We start from the raw sequence: 25,938 nt of genomic DNA, 5'->3' as shown, positions 1-25,938 counted from the left end.
AGAAGGGGGAACTGTGGTGAGCCGTTCTAATTAGACCGTGGCCGCCATTAGAAGATGGTGCCGGCTTCCACTGTGGCCTGTGACAAACAACTCCTTATATGGAGAATTGGCACGCAATCCCTTCCCATCCTATGAGAAAGGTCCACGTGGCAGCTTAGGATTGGTATGCGAGAGGCTTTATTAGGCTGTGTTTGGGCGTGGCGGGCACGGGTCGCTAGAAGATGATACTTGAATCAAGGCCTGAATAAACTGCTGAAAGAAGAATCCTGTGTCGTGTTTTCCCTTGCCGGCGAGGGGTCGCGGCAAATATTTGCATTTTTGAAGAGAATCCTGTAAACAAAATGATATCACTGGGAAATTGTATATAAAAGAATATAAAAATATATTCCTATAATTCCAACAACCTATAAATTCTTCTTATTTTTCAGTCATCTTCCATAGAATGCCATAACACTACCCTTTCCAAAGTTAACTAAAATGGAGACTAGAACCAAAACTGAGGGCTATCTTTTTATTCCATGGATTCTTCCTTTGTGAACAATATAAAACTGATTCATATACATTAGTAGTGAAAGAGGTGCTCTGTCAGAAAGTCGACTTCTCAAGGAGGAAGAAGAAATCTGCCTCGTTAACACAATAGGATTAAGGCCTAATCTAGTATAGTCTAAATCTTTTCCTGCTGGTCTTGTTTCTGTCTCCTGATCCCTGATTCTGACAGTATTATTCCTTAGTGATTTCAGAAATCACTACTAAGAATAATTAAACATTTTCTACTGGACTCTCTACTTGGATTTCCTTTAAGTACCTCAAACCCAATGTGCTCCAATCTAAACTTATCCTCTCCACCTCCACCTCCTTCCTAGCAAATCTGTTTAATAGCAGTACCCCATTTATCTGGTGGCAGGAGCCATAAATCTGGGACTTATCCTTAAATTCTCCTCAGACAAAATCCTATTAGCTCTCTTAGCAGTTCTTCTCTTAAAACTGTTTCCCATTCTTTGCCACTTTTGCTTGACTTATGTGACAGGACACATTACAGATTTTAAAAGTTAAGGTGATGGAGTCAAATATGAGATTAAATCCCATTACCTAATTTCTCTGAAGCTCATTTGCGAATTTATAAAATAAAAAAGAACAATAAAATCTTCTAAGGATATTACTTCAATAATCTCCTCACATTTAGTCACATCTATTCCTACAATGCTTTCTAATGGGCTCTGAACCTTTTCTGTATAAAGTCCAACTTCCTTCTTTATACATACTAATCTCTTTATGATCTTTTCTTTCCTTATTTCTTAAGGCTCACTTCTGCCATTTCTTCAGTTCTAATCACATCAAGTTCAGAAGTGTCATTTTCTCTTACAAATCATTGCTTTTGGCAGGCCTATTTCTTTTGCCTAGAATTTTCTGTTCATTTTTTCTTCAATCTAATCCCTACTTTGTCTTATGCCATTCCTATTAATAGCTCAAAACTCATTTCAGGAAGTCTTGCCTTTCCTTCTGACACTATGTACCTTCAAATTTGGTTTCTAACCACATTCTCCCACATATTCTTGAATTTTTTCTTCTAATGAAAAGAGTAGCAATTAACATTTACTGAACATATACTATGTGCCAGATAAGTTAAGCACATTTACATATTGTATTAACCATATTTACATATTACTTCATTTAATCCTCACAGCAACTTTATGAGGTATGTAGCATTATTACCCTTATTTTACAAAGAGGAAACTGAGGATTGCAGAGTTAGCTTTCCCAAAGTCACATAGCTGTCAGGTAGCAGAGCTAGGACTTTAATATAAAGTATTATAATTATCTATTTATTTATCTTCTTCTCCACTAATCAATCAAATCTATTTAGCCAGTTCCCTGAAGACTGGGATCATGCTTTTTATTTCTTCTACATCCTAAATCTAGTACGTCTACCAAGTAGTAGAAAACCCAATCATAGTTACTTAATAAACTAATGAAACCATGTTGTTTCTTATAATAACTGAAAGAGGTAAAGCAGTTATCATTCCTATTTACTAATATTTTTAAATACTGGTAAAATGAGTTTTGTTTTCAAATTAAATCATATAACCTCCATATAAAGAAGACATAAGTGATTTAGTTTCTTCAAGAAGGAAAAAGTAAAAAGTTTAATTATTTGCCAACTATCAAACACAATTTTAAGTCTTCTGATACCATCTGTAATAATCAGAGCCCTTCTGTAATAATCAGACCTTTTTCTGAGGTCAAGAATATAAATCTAAAAAGAAAAATATTATCCAGCAAGAAATGGGAATTAAAAAAAAAAGCCTTAAGCAAACAAGCTTTCAAAGATCAGTAGTATTGCTAAAGAATCCCCCACTGACTGAGCCATGTGGTAGGCATGTCATGAGAAGATTTAGGTTCGACATAAAATACCCTCAGTAGGGGTGTATTAGCTTCATTTAAATGAACTAAACTAAATTTCCATTCTGTCTTTAACCTGATGAGCTTGAAAATATTTCTATAAAGGGCATAAAGAATTAAAAGAATTTTTAAATGCAGATCAGATCAAAATTATGGCTAAAGGATTTTTAGGTAATAGTAGGATAAATCTGGCCTACATATATTCATTTTTCTATTCTCCCTTGGTGCTCATCCTATTAATCATCACCCCCCTCCACTATCATGGTAGTAATAGTACTTCTTATTGTGATTTTTATTAAATGCAGATACAATGCTAAGAACTTTACATACATTTACTTATTTATTTAAATATTATTAAAAAAATTTTTTTTTGCACTACTGGAGATTGAACCCAAGGGCACTCTACCATTGAGCCATCTCTATCCCTTTTTATTTTATTTTTATTTTCTTAATGCTTTTTTTATTATTTATTTTTATGTGGTGCTGAGGATTGAACCCAGTGCCCAACATGTGCAAGGCAAGCTCTCTAGCATTGAGCCACAGCCCCAGCCCTCCCTTTTTATTTTTTTATTTGAAACAGGGAAATGGTAAATTGCCCAGGCTGCCTGCAAACCTGAGATCTTTCTGCCTTCGCCTCTTGAAGAGCTGGGATTAAGGTATATGCCACCATATCTGGCCCCATTTTATAATTAAGAATATTAAGGTTTAAGGTTGCATAGCCAATAAAGGGTATATCCAAACTTAAGTCGATTTGTCTCTAATCCATGCTATGAACCACTATTTTGCCATGTATGCATGTTTTATTTTCTCAAAATAACAGTAGAGTGTCTGGCATGTAGTAGATTCTCAATTAAAGGTTTTTGCTATTGAAAAGTACAGAATAAGATAACATATAAAGGCCCTTTTAAGTTCCAAAACTGCAGAAATACTCATGTTATTTCCTTTCACCCTGACTCTGTTGGTTTTCTAATCTACTAATCTTATCCTCATCACCAGTAAACATATATTTATCTACTTAGACCCAGCTGAAATATAATTATTTCTCTAACTCCCCAGATAGAATCAGTAATTCCTTCTTTTATGTGCTTATGGACCCTGTACCTACTTCTCCAACTGTACAAATTATATTATTTCTTTGCATACATGTTTCTCAGTCATCTTACCAAACTTAAAATTTGAGTGTTTCAAGAAGTGCAAATATATTTTGTTTATCTTTATATCAACTGAGTGTAGTAGAGTGCCTATGATAAGGAAAATGTGAAATTAATGTTTTCTAAATAAATGCAAAATCAGTCTTAGACCTGGATAAGAAAGGAGTACCTGCCTTGGAGCACGTAGTTTTGACAGTCCTGCTTTGGCCTTCCTCTGGCCACACTACTTTACATAGGCCACAGAGACTCATCAGGTAGGGGGAAAAGCTTACCTGAAGCCTATGCCTGCTCTTCTAGACTCTGCTCCAGGTACTGAGGCCCCTGGAGTTCTGTATTTCAACTTTCCATTTTCAAGGCCTAGATAGTCCTGTTCCCCACATAGGTCTTCCTGAGAGCAGACTGCATCTCTGATGTGAATACCTAGGTTCAGTGGAATATTAAGGGATGAATATTTGCAGGACATGTGCTCAGAACTTGGATATGTGGGCTGGGCTTAACATACATGTATTTAAGATTCTTTAAGGTATGAAATAAAGCAATGAGCAGAAAGAAAAATGGGGAGGGCTTGAGGCTGTCTCTTCTTATACTATCATGTTCCTGCATGTAATTCAGAGGCCTTCAATAATTACAAATTAAAACCTGATCTTCCAGGTCATAATTAAATCATATTTGTCAAGGTAGGAAAACATAATTCATTTAACAGTTTATGGCTCGGTTTATGACCTTTAAATACTTAGAAGTAATTATGTAAGTTTGCAGTTTGTTTCTAGCCCAGCCCTACAAATGTTAAAAGGAAAGATTGAATGATCATGTAAATAAACTATAAATAAATGAAAATAAAAGTGAAAGTACTTAAAAATAATTCAATAAACATTTCCTTTGCCATGTTGCAACATTAAGGGCAGTACTTCTTTCTTTAAAAAAAATTCTTCTAAATAAAGACTACTTCTATTACAAAAATATTCATCCACTAAGATGAAGAAAAACTTATTAATACTGGAAAAGAAAAAGGTTACTAAATAAAAGGTTAATTTCCTTTCATTGAGTGAAAATAGCATTAAAAAAAATTAGGAAACTTTTAGGTCCAAAGACTACCTATCAGGCTATTTGAATCCATTCTAACACTTCACAACAAACTGAATAGCAATTTCTATTAAAGATTATATATAATAATATTATTGTCTTATATTTTAAAGCACTTCACAACCTTTGGAGTATTTTCACATACTGGCAATTACTTAATCTCTTATGCATAATAGGTAAATGACATCTGACCACATGAATCTTCACATTCAACCCATGAGATTTTATTATAATGTTGTTTTGGGAGAGGAAGTACTGGGGATTGTGAACCTAGGGGCACTTTACCACTACTTTGCAGCCCTTTAGGTCTTACTTAGTTGCTTAGGGCCTCACTATGTTGCTAAGACTGGCCTCAAACTTGCAATCCTCCTGCCTCAGCCTCTAGAGTCAATGGGATTATAGACAGTGTCACTATGCCCAGCTTTATTATAACTTTTTATGCATTGTTTCAAAGTCAAGTTGTCCTATGAAGGCAACTGGGGTTGAGTTCTGAGAGGAATTCAGCAAAAAATCTGTATAATACAAAACACCTGGCTAGGGATGTAGCTCAGTGATAAAGCATAATCAACATGATTAGCATGTGTGAGCCTCTGAGTTTAATCCCCAGCATCAAAACAAAACAAAAATGAAACCAGGGAAAAGAATTTCTTCACCTTAATAAAAAACATCTACAAAAAATTCACAGCTAACATCACACTTAGTGGGGAGAAACTATTAATTTTCCTGCTAGGATCATAAACAACACAGGATGCCACCCCTCATCATTCCTTTTCAACACTGTGCTGAAGACTCAGATAATACAATCGGACAAGAAAAGGATATAGAAGGTATTCAGATTTGGAAGGAAGAAATAAAACTGTCTTTGTTTACAGATGACATGGCCACTTAGAAATTCCAAAAGAATGACTTAAAAAACACAATTAACAATAAGAAGGCTAGGGATATACATCAGTTGGTAGAGTGCTTGCCTTGCATGCACAAAGCCCTGGGGTTCAATCCCCAACACCACAAAAAAAAAGAAATAAAACAAAAAATCCCACAATAACAGCATGGTTAACATACAAAAAGAGGAGGTGAAATTCAGAATTTAAAAAAATATATCATTTATATTAGTACCCAAAAAAGTGAAAAACTTAGGTATGAATCTATAAAATATGTATCAGATCTATATGAACAATCCTATAAAACTGATGAAAGAAATCACAAGCAAAGAAAACAAATGGAGAGATAGTTCATGATCCCTGAAAGGAAGGCTAAAAATTGGTAAGATGTCAGTTCTTCCCAACTTGATCTGATGATTCATGCAATTCCAATAAAAATCCCAGCAATTTGTGGAACAGACAAACTGATTCTCAAGTTGATCTCCAGTGGCAAATGATCCAACATAATATTAAAGGAGAAGAACAAAGAGGACTGAAAGTACCTGAATTAAAGACTTACTACACAGTCACAGTAATCAAGACATTTGGCATTGCAAAAGAATGGTCAAACAGACGAATAGAACAGAAAAGATTTATAAAATAGAAACATGTAAACATAGTCAACTTATCTTTGAAATGGTACTGGAACAACCAGACATAGATATGCAAACAAACAAAATTATAGACACAGACCTTACACTTCTCACAAAAATTAACCCCAAAGGAATAGACAAATGTAATATGCAAAACTATAAAACTTCTAGAATTAATATATGAGGAAAATCTAGGTGATTTGGGTTATGGCAATGATTTTTTAAAGATAACACTTAAGGCACAATCCATGAAAAAGAATTATAAGATGGACTTCATTAAATTAAAAACCTCTGTTCTGCAAAAGATATTTATTGTCAAGAGAATGAAAAGGCATGCCACAGACTGAGAGAAAATATTTTCAAAATATCTGTCTGATAAAGAACTATTATTCAAAATATATAAAGAACTTAAGACTCAAAAACAAGAACACGAATAACACAATTTAAAAACAGGCAAGAGGGAGTTGTGGATGGTAGGGCACTGACTAGCATGTACAAAGCTCTGGGTTCAATCTCCAGTACCACATAACAAATACATACATAATAAATATATACATACAACAAAAATAAGCAAAAGGCCTTACATGTATCACCACAGATATGCAGATAGCAAATAAGCCTATGAAAAGATGCTCCATGTCATAGATCCTGAGGCAGGTGAAAATTAAAACAATAATGAGATACCACTATTCTTACACCTATTAGAACAGTCAAATGCTAATGATACCAAATGCTGGCAAGGATGTGGAGCAACAGGAACTCTCTTTCATTGCTGGTGGGAATGCAAAAATGGGCCACATTGGAAGACAGTTGGGCAGTTTCTTACAAAGCTAAAACACATTCTCTCCATAAACATACTCTTTCCATATGATCTAGCAATCATACCCCCTGGAATTTGCCCAGATGAGCTGAAAACGGCCTCAGAAAAACCTGTACATAGATGTTTATAGTCGCTTTATTCTTAACTGACAATCTTGGGAGCAACCAAGATATTCTTTAGTGGGTGAATGGATAACTGAACTATGATACAACCAGACAATGGGACATTATTTAGTGCTAAAAAGAAATGAGCTAGCAAGCCATAAAAAGGCATGGAATAATCTTAAATACATATTACCAAGTAGAAAAACCAATCTGAAAATGTTTATATATATTATATGATTCCATTATAACATTCTGATATAACATTTTGGAAAAGGCAAAACCACAGAGACAATAGAGAGATAAGTTGTTGCTAGGATATAAGAGAAAGACAGGGAGAAATATGCAGAGCACAGAGGAAACTACTCTGTATGATGTATATGGACATAATCATTATATATTTATCAAATATAAAACCAAGAGTGAATCCTAATGCTAATATGGACTTTAGGTAATAATAATAATGTGTTGATAAAGGTTCATCAATTGTAACAAACTGTACTAGTGCAGAAAGATGTGCATGTGTGGAAAAAGAAGGTATATGGGAACTCTATTTCTGTTCAATTTTGCTATGAGCTAAAATTGCTCTAAAAAAATAAATCTATCAAAAACTCAAACAAAAACTGCAAAGCTGTTAACCATCTTAGGTACTCTACCCAGATCAAAAATCGTCGTTTTCCAGTATGAATCAGAAGGCAATATCATTGCCTAATTTTTTCTATTTTTTCCTTTGGGGTATGTTGCTGGGGATTGAATTTAGGACCTTGTATATGCTAAACACATGCTCCACCACTGAGGTACATCGCTAATCTATACCTGATTATTTCTAAAATAGTCTCCAAAAACATCTTAACAGGTAATTTAAGACTCAGAATGAGGATCAAATCAAAGAACTTACTTTTCAATTTTCTTCTTTTGTTCCTTTTGTCTTTTTTGTTCTTTTACTTGTTCTCTCTCAATATCCATGAAAAGTCTTCTGTGTCTCAGGTACTGCTTTTGACGCTAAAAAGAAGTTGATAGCAACACTAATTTCGTTTGCCACTAGTACAATCCCTTGTTAATAGTACTTAATGAAATGATTATATTTAATATAAGCCATATTTACGAAATATTTAATGAAATGATTACATTTAATATATTTAATAGATAGCATATTTACCCTATATTCCCAAGTACTAAGTACCATAAAAGCAGGGCAACAGAAAGAAAGTAGGAGTTATTTTGTAACAGAACAAGGTTCCTTTAACCTTTCAAAATTAGAATCACATCACAAAAACATACTCTAAGCCCAGCGTGACATGGCAGAGAGGGGAATACAAGGGTTGAAGTACATCAGAGTATCACACTCATAAATTGAACAAGTTTAGTAAAGTAAGTGCTACTATACTGTGTGGATCTGTTCATAGCTCTGAATTTATATATTCTCTTTTAAGGACACAGGCTACTCAAATGGCTAAAGCATATCTATGCATATGGTAGGGCAGTGTACAACTTTTTGGTATCAACTATTAAATGTCTAAATAGGCTGGACGTGATGGAGCATGCCTATAATCCCAGCTACTTGGAAGGCTGAGGCAGGAAGATTAAAATTTTGAGGCTATCCTAAGCAACTTAGCAAGATTGTGTCTTGAAATAAAATAAAATGGGCAATAGATGTAGCTCAGAAAGAGACTGCTTCTGGGGTCAATCCTCAGTACCAAAGGGAAGGAAAAAAAAGAAAAAGAAAGAAAGAAAAAATAAAGTTTAAATAGCAATTCTCAAATTGAAGATGCATCAGAATCACCAATGGTATTTTTTTAAAAAGTTTTTTTTAGTTGTAGATAGATTCAATATCTTTATTTTATTTATTTATATTTATGCAGTGCTGAAGATAGAACCCAGTGTCTCATGCGTGTGAGGCAAGCATTCTACTACTGAGCCACAACCCCAGCCCCACCATTGGTATTTTTTTAAAACACATTAAAAACAAAACCAACAAACAAAAAAACCCCTACCTTTTCAGATACTGATTCTGCATACTACATATCTACATTCTGTATCTCTACAAATCCAGGCATATGATTTTTTTGGGGGCGGGGGGGGCTACTGGAGATTGAACCTAGGGGTGCTTTACCACTGAGATACATTCCCAGCCCTTTTTATTTTTGAAATAGAGTCTCACTAAGCTGCTGAGGCTGACCTTGAACTTGCAATCCTCCCGCTCAGCCTCCCAAGCTGCTGGGGGTCACAGGCACGTGCCACCATGCCCAACAAGCATAAGGATTTGGAAAAAAGGTCCATATCTGGTTCTGGTACAAGGATAGGGTTAAGAACAATTAGTTTAAAATAACTTTAAGTTGAAAGGGGAAAAAAAAAAAGGAAATCATAAATTTAAAATGTTCATTTAAATAAGTTATAGTGGCAAATATATAATAGCTGGAGAAATTTACTTGGATCAGCTCTTTGACTTCACATCAATGCACCCTAAATCTTAGGAACTTGAAAGACAAGCTTGACATACTCAAGCAACTTCTTTGGAATTGTAGTATTAGCTCTATTAAGACACAGAAACTGTTTCTAATTTCATATATAGCATCACTGAAGAAATAATAATGTTCAAATGCAACATCGTTACATACCTCTTTCTTGTCTTCCTCTTTATCTACTCCAGACTGAAATGCCAATGGAGTTTGGAATTCATTGTTTAGTCCTGACTGATAATCATTATAAACCTGTTAAAGAATCCAGTCACACAGTGACAAAATTACCAAAAGCTAGCCATATGAACCCTTTTGATATTTTTATCTATTGATTCTTTTCTCCTCAAACTTCCAGCTATAAAAGAGTAAAAGCAAAAAGGATGGAAAGAAAATAGTTTCAGAATGAATTAACCAACCAACCAAAAAATGAAAAAGGGAAAAATAATAGACAAAAGGCTTCAGATAAAAATCATGAATGAACAAATAACAAATCAAAAGGTTCAGAATAGAAGTTCTTTAAAAGTGGTCATTTGAAATCATACTATCATATTATGCTTGGACTTGAATCCAGGTATAAAGCCAGATCCCTTAGTATCTCAAATGTATAATCACATTCAATCTACATAACTCTCTTGATGAGCATGAATTCAGAATAAGAGTCTGGAAACATATCAATTGATTGGGATGGCATGGAGAACACTGGGCCTAATTTCCCATCATATTTACTAGCCAAACTTTATAAGTTAGTATACTTACTTGGACATTATATGTGCCAAACTGTGATCTCTAACCTTTTAGAAATAATGTTTAAAATTTTTATCTCTTTAGTTTAAAAGTTATTTATCTTTCAGCAAGGTTAGAGAGTAAAAGATCAATATGTAAAAATCTATTGAATTTCTATATTTGTGATGAATAATCTGGAAACAAAATTAAGGACACATTCTTGACGATACCATCAAAAAGACTACAACAGGTATAAATTTAACAAGGAAATATAAATTTATACTCTGAAACATACAAAACATTGTTGAAAGAAATTAAAAAGACACCTAAATAAATGGAAAGACATTCCACATTCATAGACTAGAAGACTTAATATTTCTAAGATGGCAGTACTCCCTAAACTGATCAACAAATCTAACATAATTTCCACCAAAATTTCAGCTGCCTTCTTTGCAGAAATTCACAAGGTGATCCTAAAATTTCTATGAAAATGTGAAGGACCCAGAACAGCTGAGACACTCTTGAAAAAGAACAAAACTGGAGGACTCTTCCCAACATCTCATTACAAAGCCACAGTAATCACGACAGATTTCACTGGCATAAGGATAGGCACAGATCAATGGAATACAACTGACAGTTCAAAAGTAAACACGTATATTTACAATCAACTGATTTTTTACAATCTGCCAAGACAATTCAATGGGAACAACAGTCTTTTAAACAAATGTGTTTCAATTATGATGCTGAAACACCAGTTATTCAAATGCCAAAAAATAAAGCTGAACCATTTCCTTATACCACATACAAAAATTAACTTGAAGAATCATAGACCTAAATGTAACACCTAAAACAATTCTTAGAAAAACAAAGAGAAGTACATATTCAAGACCCCAGGTTAAGTTATGGTTTCTTAGATATGAAACCAAAAGTATAAGCTGCCAAAGTAAATAACTTAGACCTAAAAAAGACTTGTGCTATAAAGAAACCATTTTAAAAAGTGAAAAAACAATCTACAAAGTGGTGGAATTTATTGCAAAACTTGAATCTAAAAAGGAAACATATTAAGAACTCTCACTGGGCACAGTGGCACACGCCTGTAATCCCAGCAACTCAGGAGGCTGAGGCAGGAAGATCACGAATTCAAAGCCAGCCTCAGCAATGGTGAGATGCTAAGCAAGTCAGTGAGGCCCTGCCTCTAAATAAAATATAAAATAGGGTTGGGGATGTGGCTCAGTGGTCGAGTGCCCCCGAGTTCAATCTCCAATACCAAAAATAAAATAAAATAAAATAACTCTCATGAGTGTAGAATAAAATAAAGAGATGGAGGGGCAGGAAAGGGGAGGCACTGGGAAATGAAACCAACCAAATTATGCATGTATAAATATATCACAATGAATCCCACTTTTATGTATAATTATAATATGCCAATTAAAAAATAAGCAGGAAAGAGATGAGTAGAGGAAGAGGAATTGAGGGAGGGAAGTGGGAAGGAAAGGGAAGGTACTGGGGATAGAAATGGAGAAAACTAGCCCCACTATTATGTATAGTTATAATGCATTAATAAAACATTTTTTAAAAACTCTCATATCTCAATGATCAGAACTCAAATAACCCAATTACAAAATGGATATAGTATCTAATAACAGTACTCCAAAAATATACAAATGGTCAATAAGTACATGAAAAGGTGCTCAATGCCATTAGCCATCAGGAAGATGTAAACTGAAAGGACAGTGAGACAGCACTTCACACCGATATGAATGAAAAATAATTTAAAATAAAGACATGGAGGGCTGGGGTTGTGGCTCAGTGGTAGAGTGCTCACCTAATATGTGCAAGATACTGGGTTTGATCCTCAGTACCACAAAAAAATAAAATAAATAAAGGTACTGTGTCTATATATATATATAAATTTGTTTTTAAATGAAGATATGGGGACTGGGGGTATAAATCAGTGGTAGAGTGTTTGCCTGGCAGCAAGACTTCCTGAGTTCAGTTCTCTGCAACCAGAAACAAAAAAATAAACAAGTGCTGGTGAGGATGCAGAAAAATGTGAACCTTCATTCACTGCTAATGGAAACAAAAAATGTTGCAGCCACTTTGGAAATAAGTTTGCTAGTTCTTCAAAAGGTTAATAAACACAGAATTATCATTTGCCCCAGCAATTCTACTATTAAGTATATACTCAAGAAAAATGAAACATAAGTCCATAGAAAAACAGGTATGCAAATGGTTCACAGCAACATTATTCATAAGAGAAACAAGCCAAATGTAATCAATGAATGAATAGTAAAATGTGCTATATAAACAAAATGGAATTATTCAGCAATTAATAGGAATAAAGTCTTGCTATGTGCTATAACATCAATGAAATTTGAAAACATTATGTTAAGTGAAAGAAGTCAGTCACAAAAGACCAAATATTACATGTTCTCATTTAAATGGAATGACCAGATTAAGGAAATTTATGGAAAAAGAATAGCTTAGTAGTTGTGAGGGCTAGAGGTGGGGCTAAGGGAAACTTGTAATAGCTGATACTGGGAATTGGACTCTCTGGAGATGATAAAAACTCAAGTTACACATCTGTAGTCCCAGCAACTCAGGAGAATGAGGCAGGAGGACTGCAAGTTGGAAATCAGCCTCAGCAACTTATTAGGACCCTCTCTCAAAAAAAAAAAAAAAATTTAAAAACCTGGGGATATAGCTCAGGGGTAAAGCACTCCTAGTTCAATCCCCACTATCAAAAAAATAAAATAAAATATAAAATGTTCCCAAATTGATTGTGGAGATATTTACATAACCCTGTGGATATACTAAAAACACTGAATTGTATGCTTTAAATAGGTCAGTTGTATGGTTTATGAATTGCAGTTAATCATCATTTTTTGCATATTTGCTAACTTTTCCTATTCATTAAAATTTATATGTAATACCAGTACTCAGAATGCTAGGCAAACCTTTGCAGACATGAATAGCCAGGAAAATCTGAGTAATCCAACAAGCATGTTGACAACTGAAGTCCAATAGGAGATTCTGTTTTCATATTGTAAAAAAAAAATGTGTCTTTTCTTGTTTGTTTTTGCTAGGGATCAAACCTGGGGCTTTGCCCATGCTAGGTAAGCACTCTACCACTGAGCTACATGCCCAGGCCACAAGTATCCTTTTTTACATTCTACTTAGTGCCATGTTTTTTGTATTTTTTGCTTTTTATGGGTGATTCCACTGTTTTAAGAAGGTCCCAGAAATAGTGCTGACATACTAATATTCCTAAGCACAAAAGGCTGTGATGTAGTTTAAATTCACAGCACCCAACAAAGGCTCTGATGTGCTTACAGAGAAAATGTGTGTTAGATAAGCTGCATTCAGGCATGAGTAATAGTGCTACTAGCTGAGATCAAACTTAATGGATCAACGGTATGTATTAAGTAAGGTGTCTTTAAACAGAGATATCTATAAAACAAAGTTATGTATATTAATCATTTGACAAAAAGGTTAGGGGTTGATAAAAATGTGCCTATAAAAGCCCTAAAGATTTCACAAAAGAACTGTTAGAAGTAGTACACAAGTTCAGCAAAGTTGCAGGATTACAAAATCACCATAAAAATCAGTTATATTGGTGTTAGGGATCTAGCTCAGTGTAAAGTGAGACCCTATATTTGATACCCAGTACCACAAAAATTTAAAAAATTAGTTGTTTCTATACAGTAACAATGAAGGGTCCAAAACAAAATTTAAGAAGACAAGAACATTTATAATAGTACTAAAGAGAAAAAAAAATTTAGGAAATTAATCTCTGGGACATTCTGATATTAGGAGGTTAAGCAGAGAAGGAGGAGCTCAAGAGAAACAGAATAGACTCCAGAGTAAGGTAGAAGAGGACCAGGAAGAGAAGGAGTCAAGAAGCCAAGGTAAGGACCCAAGCATCTACATTATCTATAATCTCTCCTGGTATTAATTATGTACACTTGTCCATTTAGAGTTCTCTCTACTGGACTGTTCTCATCATTCATTCATTCATTCAGCTAATATTTTTTTCAATCCCCACCAACAGACCAAGTAAGGTAAGATGTTCTAGGGCTGGGAACACAGAAATAATGATCATTTAACTCTGTGCCACACAGTCAGTAAATAATTCAATTCTCACAATAGCCCTTCATATTTACAGTGTTGTTACAAGCACTCAGTAGATGAAATAAAGGCATGGGAGGTTAAATAATTTTTACAAAGAAAGGGATGGAGCCTGGATTTGGACCTGGCCCTGAGTCTCAGACCATCAACATTTTGCTATAAACAAAACAAAAGCTTTGCCCTTTTGTCAGCCCATTCATGAGTCCTCCAAGCAGAAGTCAGTTCTCTAAAGAAAAAAAATAAAATAACAGCAAATCTCTACTCAGGGGGCTGAGGCAGGAGGAGCACTAGTTAGAGGCCAGCCTCTGCAAGACATTAGCAAGACCCTGTCTCTAAAACTGAAAAGGGCTAGAAGTGTAGCTCAGTGATAGAGCACCCCATGTTCTCCCCAAAAGACTTTTTACACTGAAAACTAGAAAACATTGCTAAAGAAGAAGACTTGTTTTCACAGATTAGAAGACTTACTACTATTGTTATGATGTCATATGGAAATGATGGGAGGAAAGTGGTAATATCTTTTCTCACCTGTCATAGGATCATGGCCAATGCCTCTATAAAAAAAAAATGGGTTAACAAGAGAAAGGCATAACAAATTTATTTAATCAAAGTTTTATGTGCACAAGAACCTTCAGAATGAAGACTCAAAGACCTAGGGTGAACCATCAATTTTTATGCTTAGGTTCAATGAAGTATGGAAATGACTAGACAAAGAATATGACCTAAAATTAACAGACTGAGTGGGGAAACCCAGAAAGGCCTATCTGCTCAGATTCTTCCTGGTCACTGTGTAGGATTTCATTCTCCTAAGTATAGGGCAGAACCCCTTCTGAAATGGAAGTCTTATGATTTTACTGTAAGACACGGGAGGTCATCAGCTCAATGACAGAAAGGCAGGCAAAGATTAGAGTAATAATTTTAGGCTTTCTGGCTTGCTTTTGGGAAAGGTAGTTCTAGTTTCTGTGACCTGCATTGGGGAACAGAAATTCTAGTTTCTATGGTTTGCCTGGGGGAACAGAAAGGGCAAACTGGAGACAGAAAAAATTAAAGACTTGCTTTGCAGGGCTTGGCTTGCTTCTGAGGCCTGAAATGTCATATTATGGCATATAATTTTCTGAGCACTCTACAGATTTAACGCAATCCCTAATAAAATTCCAATGTTTTTTTTTTTCTTGTAAATTGGAAAATCCTTCCTCAAATTAATACAGGATCTCAACAGTCTACCAATAGCCAAATAATCTTGAAAAAGAAAGCTACAAATCCACAACCTCTTATTTCCAAACTTATTACAAAGATACAGTAATAAAAACAGGGTGGTACTGATATGATACAGATGGACAAACCAATGGTATAGAATTGAAAGTCCATAAATAAACACTGGCATACACGGTCAAATGTTCTAGACAAGGAAGCCAAGAACATTCAGTGGGGGAAAAGACAGTCTACTAAGAGTGATATCGGGAAAAATGATATTCATGTGCAAAAGAGCGAAGTTAGGTATTTATCATATACCATATACAAAAATTAGCTCAAAGTAGATCAAAGACACAAACATAAGAGCTGAAACTATAAAATTCTCAAAAGGAAACACAGGAGAAAAGTTTTATGACACTGAATTTGGCAATTTCTTGAATAAGACATCAAAAACACAGATAACAAAAGAAAAAGTAGATAAACTGGGTTACACTAAAATTGAAATCTTTTGTACATTAAAACAGAGTGAAAAGGCCACACAGGAAATGGGAGAAAATATTTGTAAATCATACTTCTCATAAAGGGTTAATATCCAGAATACATATAGAACTCCTATATGTCAACAACCAACCAACCTGACTTAAAAATAAGACAAGGCTCTGAGCATGGTGGCAAACACCTGTAGGCCCTCATGAGCTAAGGCAGGAAGATGACAAGTTTTAGGCCAGCCTGGGCAAAGCCAGACCCTGTCTCAAAATAAAAAATAAAAAGGGATAGAGATGTAGCTCAGTGGTATAATAACCTGGGTTAAATCCCCAGTACTGGAAAATGAATAAATAAGCAAGTAAGCAAAGAACTTGAATAGAAATTCTCTAAAGAAAATGTACAAAGCCAATAACATTGAAAAGATGTTCAACTTTCCCAACCACTAGAAAAACACAAATCAAAATCACAGTAAAAAAATCACTTTTCTGTTGGGATGGCTATTATGTGAGAAAAGGAAAAAAATCTCAGAAAATAACAAGTTTGTGAAAATGTAAAGAAATTAAAAAAAAAAAAACATTGTACATGCTAGTGGAAATGTAAAATGATACAGTCATGATGCAAAACAGCATGGTAATTCCTCAAAAAATTAAAAACAATTCCTATCTGATCTAATAATTCATATACGGTTGGTTATATACTCAAAAAGAATTTAAAGCAGTGACTCGAACAGGTATTTGTAAACCTAAAGCCAATAAATGGATTAACTTGCTCTTAGCACTAATTAGTCTATTTTTCACTATTTCTGTTTTTCTTCACTCCTCTATGCCTTATTTACGAGATAATTAACCAATAAAGTCAACTTTGCAGCCAAGTGTGGTAGCACACTCCTGTAATCCCAGCAGCTTTCAAGGCTGAGGCAGGAGGATTGAGAGTTCAAGCCAGCCTCAGCAAAAGTGAGGCACTAAGTAACTCAGCAAGACCCTGTCTCTAAATAAAATATAAAAAAGGGCTGGGGATATGGTTCAGTGTTAAGCACCCCTGGGTTCAATCCCTGGTACAACCCTCCCCCGCAAGAAAAAAAAGGTTTAAGATGAGACACTGCCAGAACCTGGTATAATCACAGGACCTTAAGGCTGAGGCAGAGAGGATGTAAAGATAATGCCTAGGATTCTGGCTTGTGTGATTAAATGGGCAGAGAAACTCCTTTGGAATAGGTGATATGTTCAGTTTTGAACACCTTCAGTTTGACAAATTTGTGGTGTTTAGAGAAGCAACAGGTAGCAGGAAGCCTAGAGTTGTAAAGAAAGATCTATCCAAAAGACAGGTTTCAAAATCACCATAATAAGGAGTAGCGGAAGCCAAAGAAAATATCACTGAAAAAGAGAAAATGTTAGAAGAGATGGGAAGAACAAAACAGTCGAAAGAACACCAACAAGAAAGAAACTTAGGCAGAGAAGGCTAAGAAAGAATATCTAGAATTTATTTGGAGACTGGTGTTACAAAAAGGAAAGGAGGAAACATTTCAAGAAGAAATAAGCAGTCAACAGTTTCAAATAATATAGAGAAGTCACTAACATAAAAAGTGAAAATTCTCATTTTATTAATGAGGAAGACCCTGTGGTAACCTTGTAAAGAACAGTTCACACACCCAATCCCTCACCTGTGCAATGTTGGACAGTCAAGGGAAAAAAAAGAACAGTTCAAGAGTATTGGTGGGGATAGATGTCAGATTATAGTAAAGTGAGAAACCAGTGGATAGTTAAGTGGGGATAGTAAACAGGGTTTATTCTTTCAAGAAATTGGCAGTGGTCACATAAAATTTTATTTATAACATGATCATATTTGTATCAAAAACAGAATAATTATGGGTGGGAGGTGTATTTAGCTCAGTAGTACAGTGCTGCCTAGCAATTGTGTAGCTCCAAATTTGATTCTCAGCACCAGAAAAAAGCAAAAAATGGAAGAGTCATGAAGAAATTATACATGTTCAAAATCACTGTCTATAAAACTTTTTTCTTTTTCTTTTCTTTCTTTTTTTTTTTTTTTTAGTGGAGCAGACACTTAATGGAGCAAGGCTCTAAGAATAAAAGCAAGAGAATCCAGGATAAGAATTTTAAGAGACAATTCTTCCTTTGAGATGGTTAAGAATAGGTAATAATGGAAATGAAAAAAAAGAAAGTAAGGGAGGGAGGGAGGAAAAGAAAAAAGAAAAGGAAGGGAGGAAGGAGGGAAGGAAAGAAGGAAAGAAAATGGTTGAAGCATTTATGATATGAATGCTTCTATTTTCTTTAGAAAGTCTGAGAATATGAAAGTGCAGCAGAAGTTTCAGGAGTGTTTAAGGTTTAGAATAGACAATGTGGTGCTGGAAAGAAAGCTGGCAGGGAAGAAGTAAGAAAAATGCTAAGCAGTACTGAGAATCCAGCTATGGAAAACGCTACGAATGAACACAATATTAATCTACACTCTTAAAATGTATTCTCCAATAACGTTGGATTATTTGGGAATGCAAAAGGGGAAGGATTGTTCCAGAGTTGGCAATTTTCAGGGCTTATATGGCAGGACAAGAGGAGGAGGTTCAGACCATCAAAGCAGTACAATGAATTGAATGGTCACAAGTTGGAACCCCTCTCACATGTTTTGTGAATACTCTATGCATGTATCCTCTATCACTATTATGTTGCCTCATAACTATTTGCTTATGTGTCAGTCTCTCTTCTTCAGATTGTCTTAGATCTGAGTGCTGGCTGTGTCTTCTTCCCAGCTGCATCTTTGCTAGTTAGTACTTAGCTAATGGCTAACATCTGATGATGATTAACAAATATTTGACTGACTGGCTAATTCAGTTGAAACATATTTACTACTAGGTACCAAGCACTATGCCAAATGCTATTTATACAACAGTTTAAAAAAAAAAAAAAAAAAAAAAGATGCGGCACGTCTTCCATGAAGTCTATGGACCAGTGGAAAATATCTAGACAATAAGAACATATATAAATAAATAAACAAATAATTACAAGTTTTTCTTCATTGAGAAGAAAACAAACAATGGAAAGACAGAGAAGAAGAGGGAATCTATTTTTGAGAAGGTGTTCAGGCCAGCCTCTTCTAAGGAGGTACCTTTAAACTGAAACTGAAGGACAGGAAGAGATCAGATTTGTGAAGGAAAAAGGGAAGGCTATCCAGGCAAAGGAAAAAAATATATGCAAAGGATATAAAGATAATAGGTAGACAAGATGCTGGCACAGTTCAGGTTATATAAATGACAATGTTGAATAAACATGACAGTATACCTTTAGGCCAACTTTATAAACCCAAACTAAAAGTCACAAAAGAGCAGCAATTCAGTCCTGAAACCTCAGCCCAAATTTTACTTTCTGCCTTTTCTTTTCATTGTTTTTTCTTTTTTTTTTGGGGGGGGGGGTGCATAACTAGATATTGAACCTAGGGGCACTCCACCAGAGTTACATTCCCAGTCCTTTTTATTTTTATTTTGAGGCAGGGTCTTGCCAAATTTCCCAGGCTGACCTAAAACTTGTGATTCTTTTGCCTCAGGCTTCAGTAAGGATTACAGGCTTGTGCTTCATTTTTGCTATCTTAAAAGGCCAAGAGGAAATTTCTCTGTACCTCTTTAGGCCTAACAGTGCTAGTTACCTGAAGCCTTTGTTTTTAAAATAATATGAAAGCACAAAACAGAAATTATGCAGAGTGGTAAAATTTTAATTGGAATGAACTAGACTTCAGTTAAGTCATGAAGAAACATTAGCAGAACGCTAGAAGAGTAAAAGACTTGAATAACTAGAATTCTTAATTTGAGACTCTGAAACCTTAGACAACATAACCCTAACAAGTTCCAGCCCAAACTTCACAAGTTTATTTCTTGATGATATTTGCTCTTTCAACTTACTGACAGAGATCTAGACCTGGTCATTGTGTGGAAATGCTGGACAGCAACCCTCTCAAAAAACTACTCATTTCTTCCCTTTTCAAACAAAGAAGACAATGGCCACCTGAAATGGACTTTTATAAATATCAATATAAAATATAGTTTTTCCAAACAGGCACAAAATGCTCCTAACTATCTCCTAGATTTCAGTAAAAGCTCTAAAATAATCTTAAGGTTGGGTTTGTACACTATGAAATAAAACAGAAATCTGCCTTTTTATCAACCTTTATCATCCCAGCCTAGGAGGTATGGATAATGGTGCCTGAATTCCATAGTTCATACTCTATGGTCTCCTCTACCTGTCGTCTGCTGCAAGTGTCTCTCTGATGCTTGGGTAGAAGATGCTGATGGTGATTCAGAAGCAAGTCCTCTTGGCATCTTTCAGCTGTTCCAACAGATGGCTGCTGCCTAAAGTATAAGCTCTAAAAGATAATAATACATATCAAATTATGTGAGCAGTGATATAATAATAGTGATAGTACTGTAGGCTTTAGGAATAGCCCTAAAGTAATCTAAGTAGTTCAAAATGTTCTCATATATTATGGCATAAAAGTAGATATTATATTTCTTTGCGCTCTTAAGGATCTTAACTATCCACAAAGCAATCTTACATCGCATCTATAGAACAAGGACAATCTTAGTATCTATCTCCCAGAGACATCGTGAATAATGCATACAAACTTCTAAAACCATTTTGGCTATGATAAATGCTCTGTGAATACAAGCTGTTACTTATAATAATGTTTCTAATATTAATAAAAAATAACACTATCATCATCTTCATTAGTGATATACCTCTGACAAGTCCAAACAAAACTCTAATTTGCTTTCTGCTGCTTACTCTTTACAGTACTGTGTTCTACCTGATCTCTGGCAGAGCCAGGATCCTGGATTTTATGTAAACCATATCTGTGGTACTCTGGAAGCAACTCTCTTCTCCATTTCTCATCTGTCATATCATGTGATGCTTGCCCATAGTTACTGTGCTAAAAGACAACATAAACATTGACATAAATTACCCAAGGATGAGCACCATGCCTGTGGCAAAAGTAAAAGCTTCAGTGAAAAAGCCTAAAGTAAACCAATGAGAATGGCGTGTGTGATACACCTAAGAACAAGAGTACATTATATTCTTTGCCCATTATTACCAACCTTAACACTAAATCCTTGAAGCAATTATACATTGCCCTGTCAATCTTGAGTCCAAATCTAAACAATTTACTCTCGCTGTATTTCGTACTACTTGAAAGGCTTGGTCTCTATCACTAGGTAAAATATACTGATGAGACTCCAATAGCAATTCCTCTCCCAATCTCCATTTTCTCCAAAGACGCAGGTTATTTGATATACTTTTTCTAAATGAACAATCAAAGAAAAAAGTGATTATCCAAACAGAATCAAGGGTTAGTTACATTACAGACTTCAGTAACAATCCCAGAGTATGATACTAAGTAAGGATAACAGAACAGTTAGGGGGTCTATGTGTGTATGTATTTAGCATAAAATTTTCAAAACACCAAAGTAAGGAAAAAAATGAGGTACCCATCACTCAACTTTAACAATCAGTAACATTTTGCTTTTTCATCTATCTCTTCTCCAGCTTTTTTTAGGAGTATTTTAAAGCAAATTAAGAATTATTCTGGGACTGGGGTTGTGGCTCAGTGATAGAGTGCTTGCCTTGCACGTGTGAGGCACTGGGTTCGATCCTCAGCACCACATATAAATAAATAGTCCATTTACAACTAAAAATTTTTAAAAAAAGAATTATTCTGGTACATTTTGAAATAACTAGAGACATTTTACTATTAGCCTAACTCTGGAGACCTTAAGTCTATGTATCCCCCACACAAGTTAGCTTGCTAAACCTCAGTCCAATCTTAAGTAACTGGTCTTCTCTTTTAGAAAGTGATAGCCCTTTTTTTGTATGCGGCTCCACCTGTTCTCCAGGGGAGGCTTGGTCCTGGATCTTAGGTGGAACATACTAATGATACTCAGAGGCAACTCCTCCCTTACCCTCTCTCTTCTGTCCTAAAAGGTGAGGGTTACTTGAGAAACATGTTCTGAAGAAACAACAAAAACAGAAAAAAATTATCTAAAACAGAATGATATGTTAGTGATAATCCTTCAGGCTTCATGAGAACTCTAAGAAAACAGCATCAAGTAAGAATATCCTAATTATGTTTTGGTAAGAATAAGGATGCTACACTTCTAATGCAACTCTATAAACTTTAATTCTTAATCCCAAACCACAGAAAAAAAAGAGTCTTGAGAAATTCATCAAATCTTTTATAGTAATTTAGGATCTGCTACTTCTTCCAACATTGTTTATGTAGGGGCAGTACGCTTGTGATAATACTGTGGGATTCAGCAAGAGTTAGAGAATAATCCTGATAAATTAAGAGTCTAACTGATGTATTAATCTTTTGAATGAAAGAACTGATTTGATCAGTGTAGACAAAGGTATTTTCTATCATTAGCTTCAAGGCAGAAAAGAAAAAAAGAAACCAGCAGAAACCAAACTGTTTGGGCTTTAACACTCTATGCCTATCCTTCTTGAAGCAGAAGTATTGTTCTGATAGGACTTAGAACTATAATCCCACTAATGTAAGAAGGAAGCAAAGATATTATATCCTTACAGCTCCAAAGTCTCTGATTCTATATTTTAAGTTACCAGTTGTTCAGCATTTGTAAAACCCAGTTACTTGTATGAATTGCCAAGATCATTGTAATGTCATGTGTAGCTAATAAAAAAAATTTTTTTTTTTAAATGAACAGCAGGAAAAAAAAAAAAAACAGCTACTTTATCTCCCAATTCTTTCTTTCTCTTTCATTTTGTTCTACCTGCTCTCTGATGAGGTCCTGGAATTGGGTTTGGGGAGGCAGACACTGATAACCCACCAGAGAAAAGTCTTCTCTCCCTTCCTCATCAGAAAATGGCTCCAGAAAATGGACTTTCTAAAAGAGAAAAAACACAAACTATAAACTGTCCAGTAAGAGTAATATGAAATATTATGAAATAAAACCCAAAACCAGGCTTTTTTCAGTTCTACAGTTTAGCTGAGGATAAAATCTGAAGCTCCAAATTAATCCCTAAACATTCAGTTCCTGCTGGTCTCTGTCCTTTTCTCCATTCTACCTTGGCCCTGATGGAGGACTGATGATGACTGCATAGAAGATCCTGATATACAACATCCACAGGAAACTCTTCTCTTCCTTGCCTACCTATCAAAAGTGATGCTGGCTGCTTCAAATTTGATTTCTTAAAAAAACAAACAAAAAAAAACAACAACAAAAACAGAAAATATCAGTTAAAAATGACGGGTTAACTTAGATTTTATGCTTCAATGAGAACTCTGGATTTCACGGAGGTCAGAATATGACTAGGCATCTTAGAGAATAAAATAAAAAACTACTCTATTCCATAAAAGCCCAACCACAACCCTAAGTAATTTACTTCCTGTTGATCCTCTTCCTCCTTTTGCTCTGACTGATCCCCAGTAGAGGGCTGGCCTTGGAACCTATGTGAAAGATATGGTTCTGTTCTTGTGGGCCACTCCTTTTTCCATCTTTCAACTGTCAAAGCCAATGATGGCTGCCAGATATACTTTTCCTAGTGAAGATTAAAAATAAAAAAGTAAATTGTCCAGATAGGGAAAATATGCTGATAATATTTTCATGCTTAGTATGAACACTGGAGCTTTGAAAAAAAACAAGAAAGAAAGTATATTCTCCAACTATGGACCTCCAAATCAATTGCAATATAATCCTTATAAATCCCAATCCAAACTCTAAATAGCTTATTTATTCTTATTATCTCTCTTTTTCATTCCATTTTACCTGATCTTTGAGTGGAAAATCCTGCTCCTGACATTTGTATAGAAGATTCTCATCTGAGAGGAGAATGTACTGATCTTTAGGGAGAAAATCCTGGTCCTGGCATTTGAGAAGAATATTCTGGTCTTTGGGAAGAACACACTGGTCTCTACATAGAAAATCCTGGTCATCATGTAGAAAATCTTGGTCCTGATATTTGTGTAGAATATTCTGGTCTTCAGGGAACACATGCTGGTTTCTAGATAGAAAATCCTGGTCTTTATCAGGTAGAAAGTCTTGGTCCTGACATTTGGGTAGAATATCCTGGTCTCTGGGTAGAAAATCCTGGTCTTTATGCAGAAAATTCTGGTCCTGATATTTGGGTAGAATATTCTGGTCTTTAGGGAGAACATAGGGGTTTTGGGGTAGAGAATCTTGGTCCTCACATTTGGGCAGAAAGGCCTGGTTTTCGGATAGAAAATCCTGTGCTTTCAACTCAATACTCCTATCTTCTATCTCAGTGCTACTGGCTTTTATCATAATACTCCAAGTTTCTGTCTTAAAAGCCTGGACTTCTGGTTCAATGGCTTGGCATTCTGGCTCAATAGCTTGAACCTCCAGATCAACAGCCTGGACATCTGGCTCAATACTCTTTTCAGGCTCAATACTCTGAACTTCTATCAAATCACCTTTGGTTTCCAGAGGATAATCCTGGGCTTCAAGGCCCTGAAAATGTGACTGCTTTTGTTCTTTCTCTTCTATGACAACAAATAATGGATTTTTGAATTTTACTTTCTAAAAGTGAACATAAACAACAAATATAGAATGTTATAAAACAGTAACACTTAGTTTTCCATGAGATTCCTAAAATGATCTTAAAATGGCAAGAGTATTCAACAAATTACTAAAATAAAATGTGAAATCACAGTCGCCCAACTTGAAAGAATCTAACTCTACAATTCTAAACCAGTATAACAATACTGGCAATCCCTATTCCAAATCACAATTATTTCACTTACTCTTATTGCTTTACCTGAACTCTGCTAAAAGGCTTATCATTGTCTTCAGAAAAGAGACTCTGCTTGTCTCCCCAAAATAAATCGTCTCTCCCTTTCTCATTTGTTATAATAGATAATACTTCCTCACTGTCAGATTCCTAAAAGGAAACAAAACAAAATAAATAAAAAATAATACCAAATGTAGCTATTACATATAGAAAAAATGTGACTGCAATGAAATCCTAGGCTTGAAGACAGCATATTCAAACAGTATTAAATGATTGCGATAAATGTACACAGAAACTATAAAACATTGTTGGAAAAAAAAAAAAGATCCAAATATGTGAAAAGACATCTCACATTCATGGATCAGAAGAAAATACTGTTATGATGGCAGGGTGTAGTAATGCACACTTTTAGTCCCTGTACTGGGAAGGCTGAGGAGTCACCCCAGGAGTTTGAAACCAGCAAGGTAACAGAGTAAGACCCCATCTCAAATTTTTTTTTTTTAAAATGGACATATTTCCCAAATTGTTCTAGAGAGCCAAAAATCTTTACCAAAATACTTTTTTTCTTTTATAGAAATTAACAAGAAAAAATTCATGTGGAAATGCAAGAGATCCATAATAACAAAATATTCTTGAAAAATATATTAAGAAGTTGGGTATTTCATTCTTCCTAATAAATTGCACTACACCAAAATTAAAAATTTTGTGCTGCAAATGACACTATTAATAAAATGAAATGTCAACCTACAGAATAGGAGAAATATACATAAGACCACTCTCTAATAAGGGATTTATATCCAGAATATATAATGAACACATAAAGCTTGACAATAAAAAGACAACCCAATTTAAATATAGGCAACGCAATTGAATAGACATTTTTCTCAACAGAAGGTCAAATGGGCAATAAGGGTTTGTACCTCATCTCCCTATCTGATTTTCCATAAAGTTCTAGTAATATACAGTAGTTAAAAAAAACTTTGATGGATCTTAAGAGGGTACTTTTCTCTTGTTTCTATATTTATCATGATGGATGCTGGTTTCCTACAAAGTACTCCCTGGGAGTTGGTGGGTGAGAATCCATACAAATATAAATGGTCTAGGGAAGGCAACATCCTCAC

At 35.0% G+C, this 25,938-nt stretch overlaps 1 protein-coding gene across 21 annotated transcripts in view; it reads right to left on the bottom strand.

Moving 5' to 3' along the window:
• The window catches only part of Ccdc15 (coiled-coil domain containing 15), a 53,993-nt gene that overhangs the window by 8,973 nt on the left and 19,082 nt on the right, over window positions 1-25,938 (bottom strand). For 2 of the 21 annotated variants that reach the window (XM_048796206.1, XM_048796205.1), the window contains exons 6-13: window positions 24,845-24,967; window positions 23,836-24,606; window positions 23,453-23,608; window positions 22,840-22,953; window positions 20,862-20,984; window positions 20,298-20,420; window positions 9,687-9,779; window positions 7,967-8,070 (exon numbers count right to left, since the gene is read on the bottom strand). In XM_048796206.1, coding sequence (XP_048652163.1) covers window positions 7,967-8,070; window positions 9,687-9,779; window positions 20,298-20,420; window positions 20,862-20,984; window positions 22,840-22,953; window positions 23,453-23,608; window positions 23,836-24,606; window positions 24,845-24,967 — 1,607 coding nt within the window. Of the gene's footprint in view, window positions 1-3,823; window positions 3,972-5,380; window positions 5,424-7,966; window positions 8,071-9,247; window positions 9,357-9,686; window positions 9,780-20,297; window positions 20,421-20,861; window positions 20,985-22,839; window positions 22,954-23,452; window positions 23,609-23,835; window positions 24,607-24,844; window positions 24,968-25,938 lie in introns of those variants that run through there. The other 19 variants (XR_007344686.1, XM_048796218.1, XM_048796219.1 and 16 more) reach the window with 19 other exon arrangements.

The sequence above is a fragment of the Marmota marmota genome, unplaced genomic scaffold (genome assembly GCF_001458135.2).
Source record: "Marmota marmota marmota unplaced genomic scaffold, marMar, whole genome shotgun sequence".
NCBI classification, from domain to species: Eukaryota; Metazoa; Chordata; class Mammalia; order Rodentia; family Sciuridae; genus Marmota; species Marmota marmota.
The sequence above is the reverse complement of the archived record's forward strand: the minus strand, read 5'-3'. Positions and strand labels throughout refer to the sequence as shown.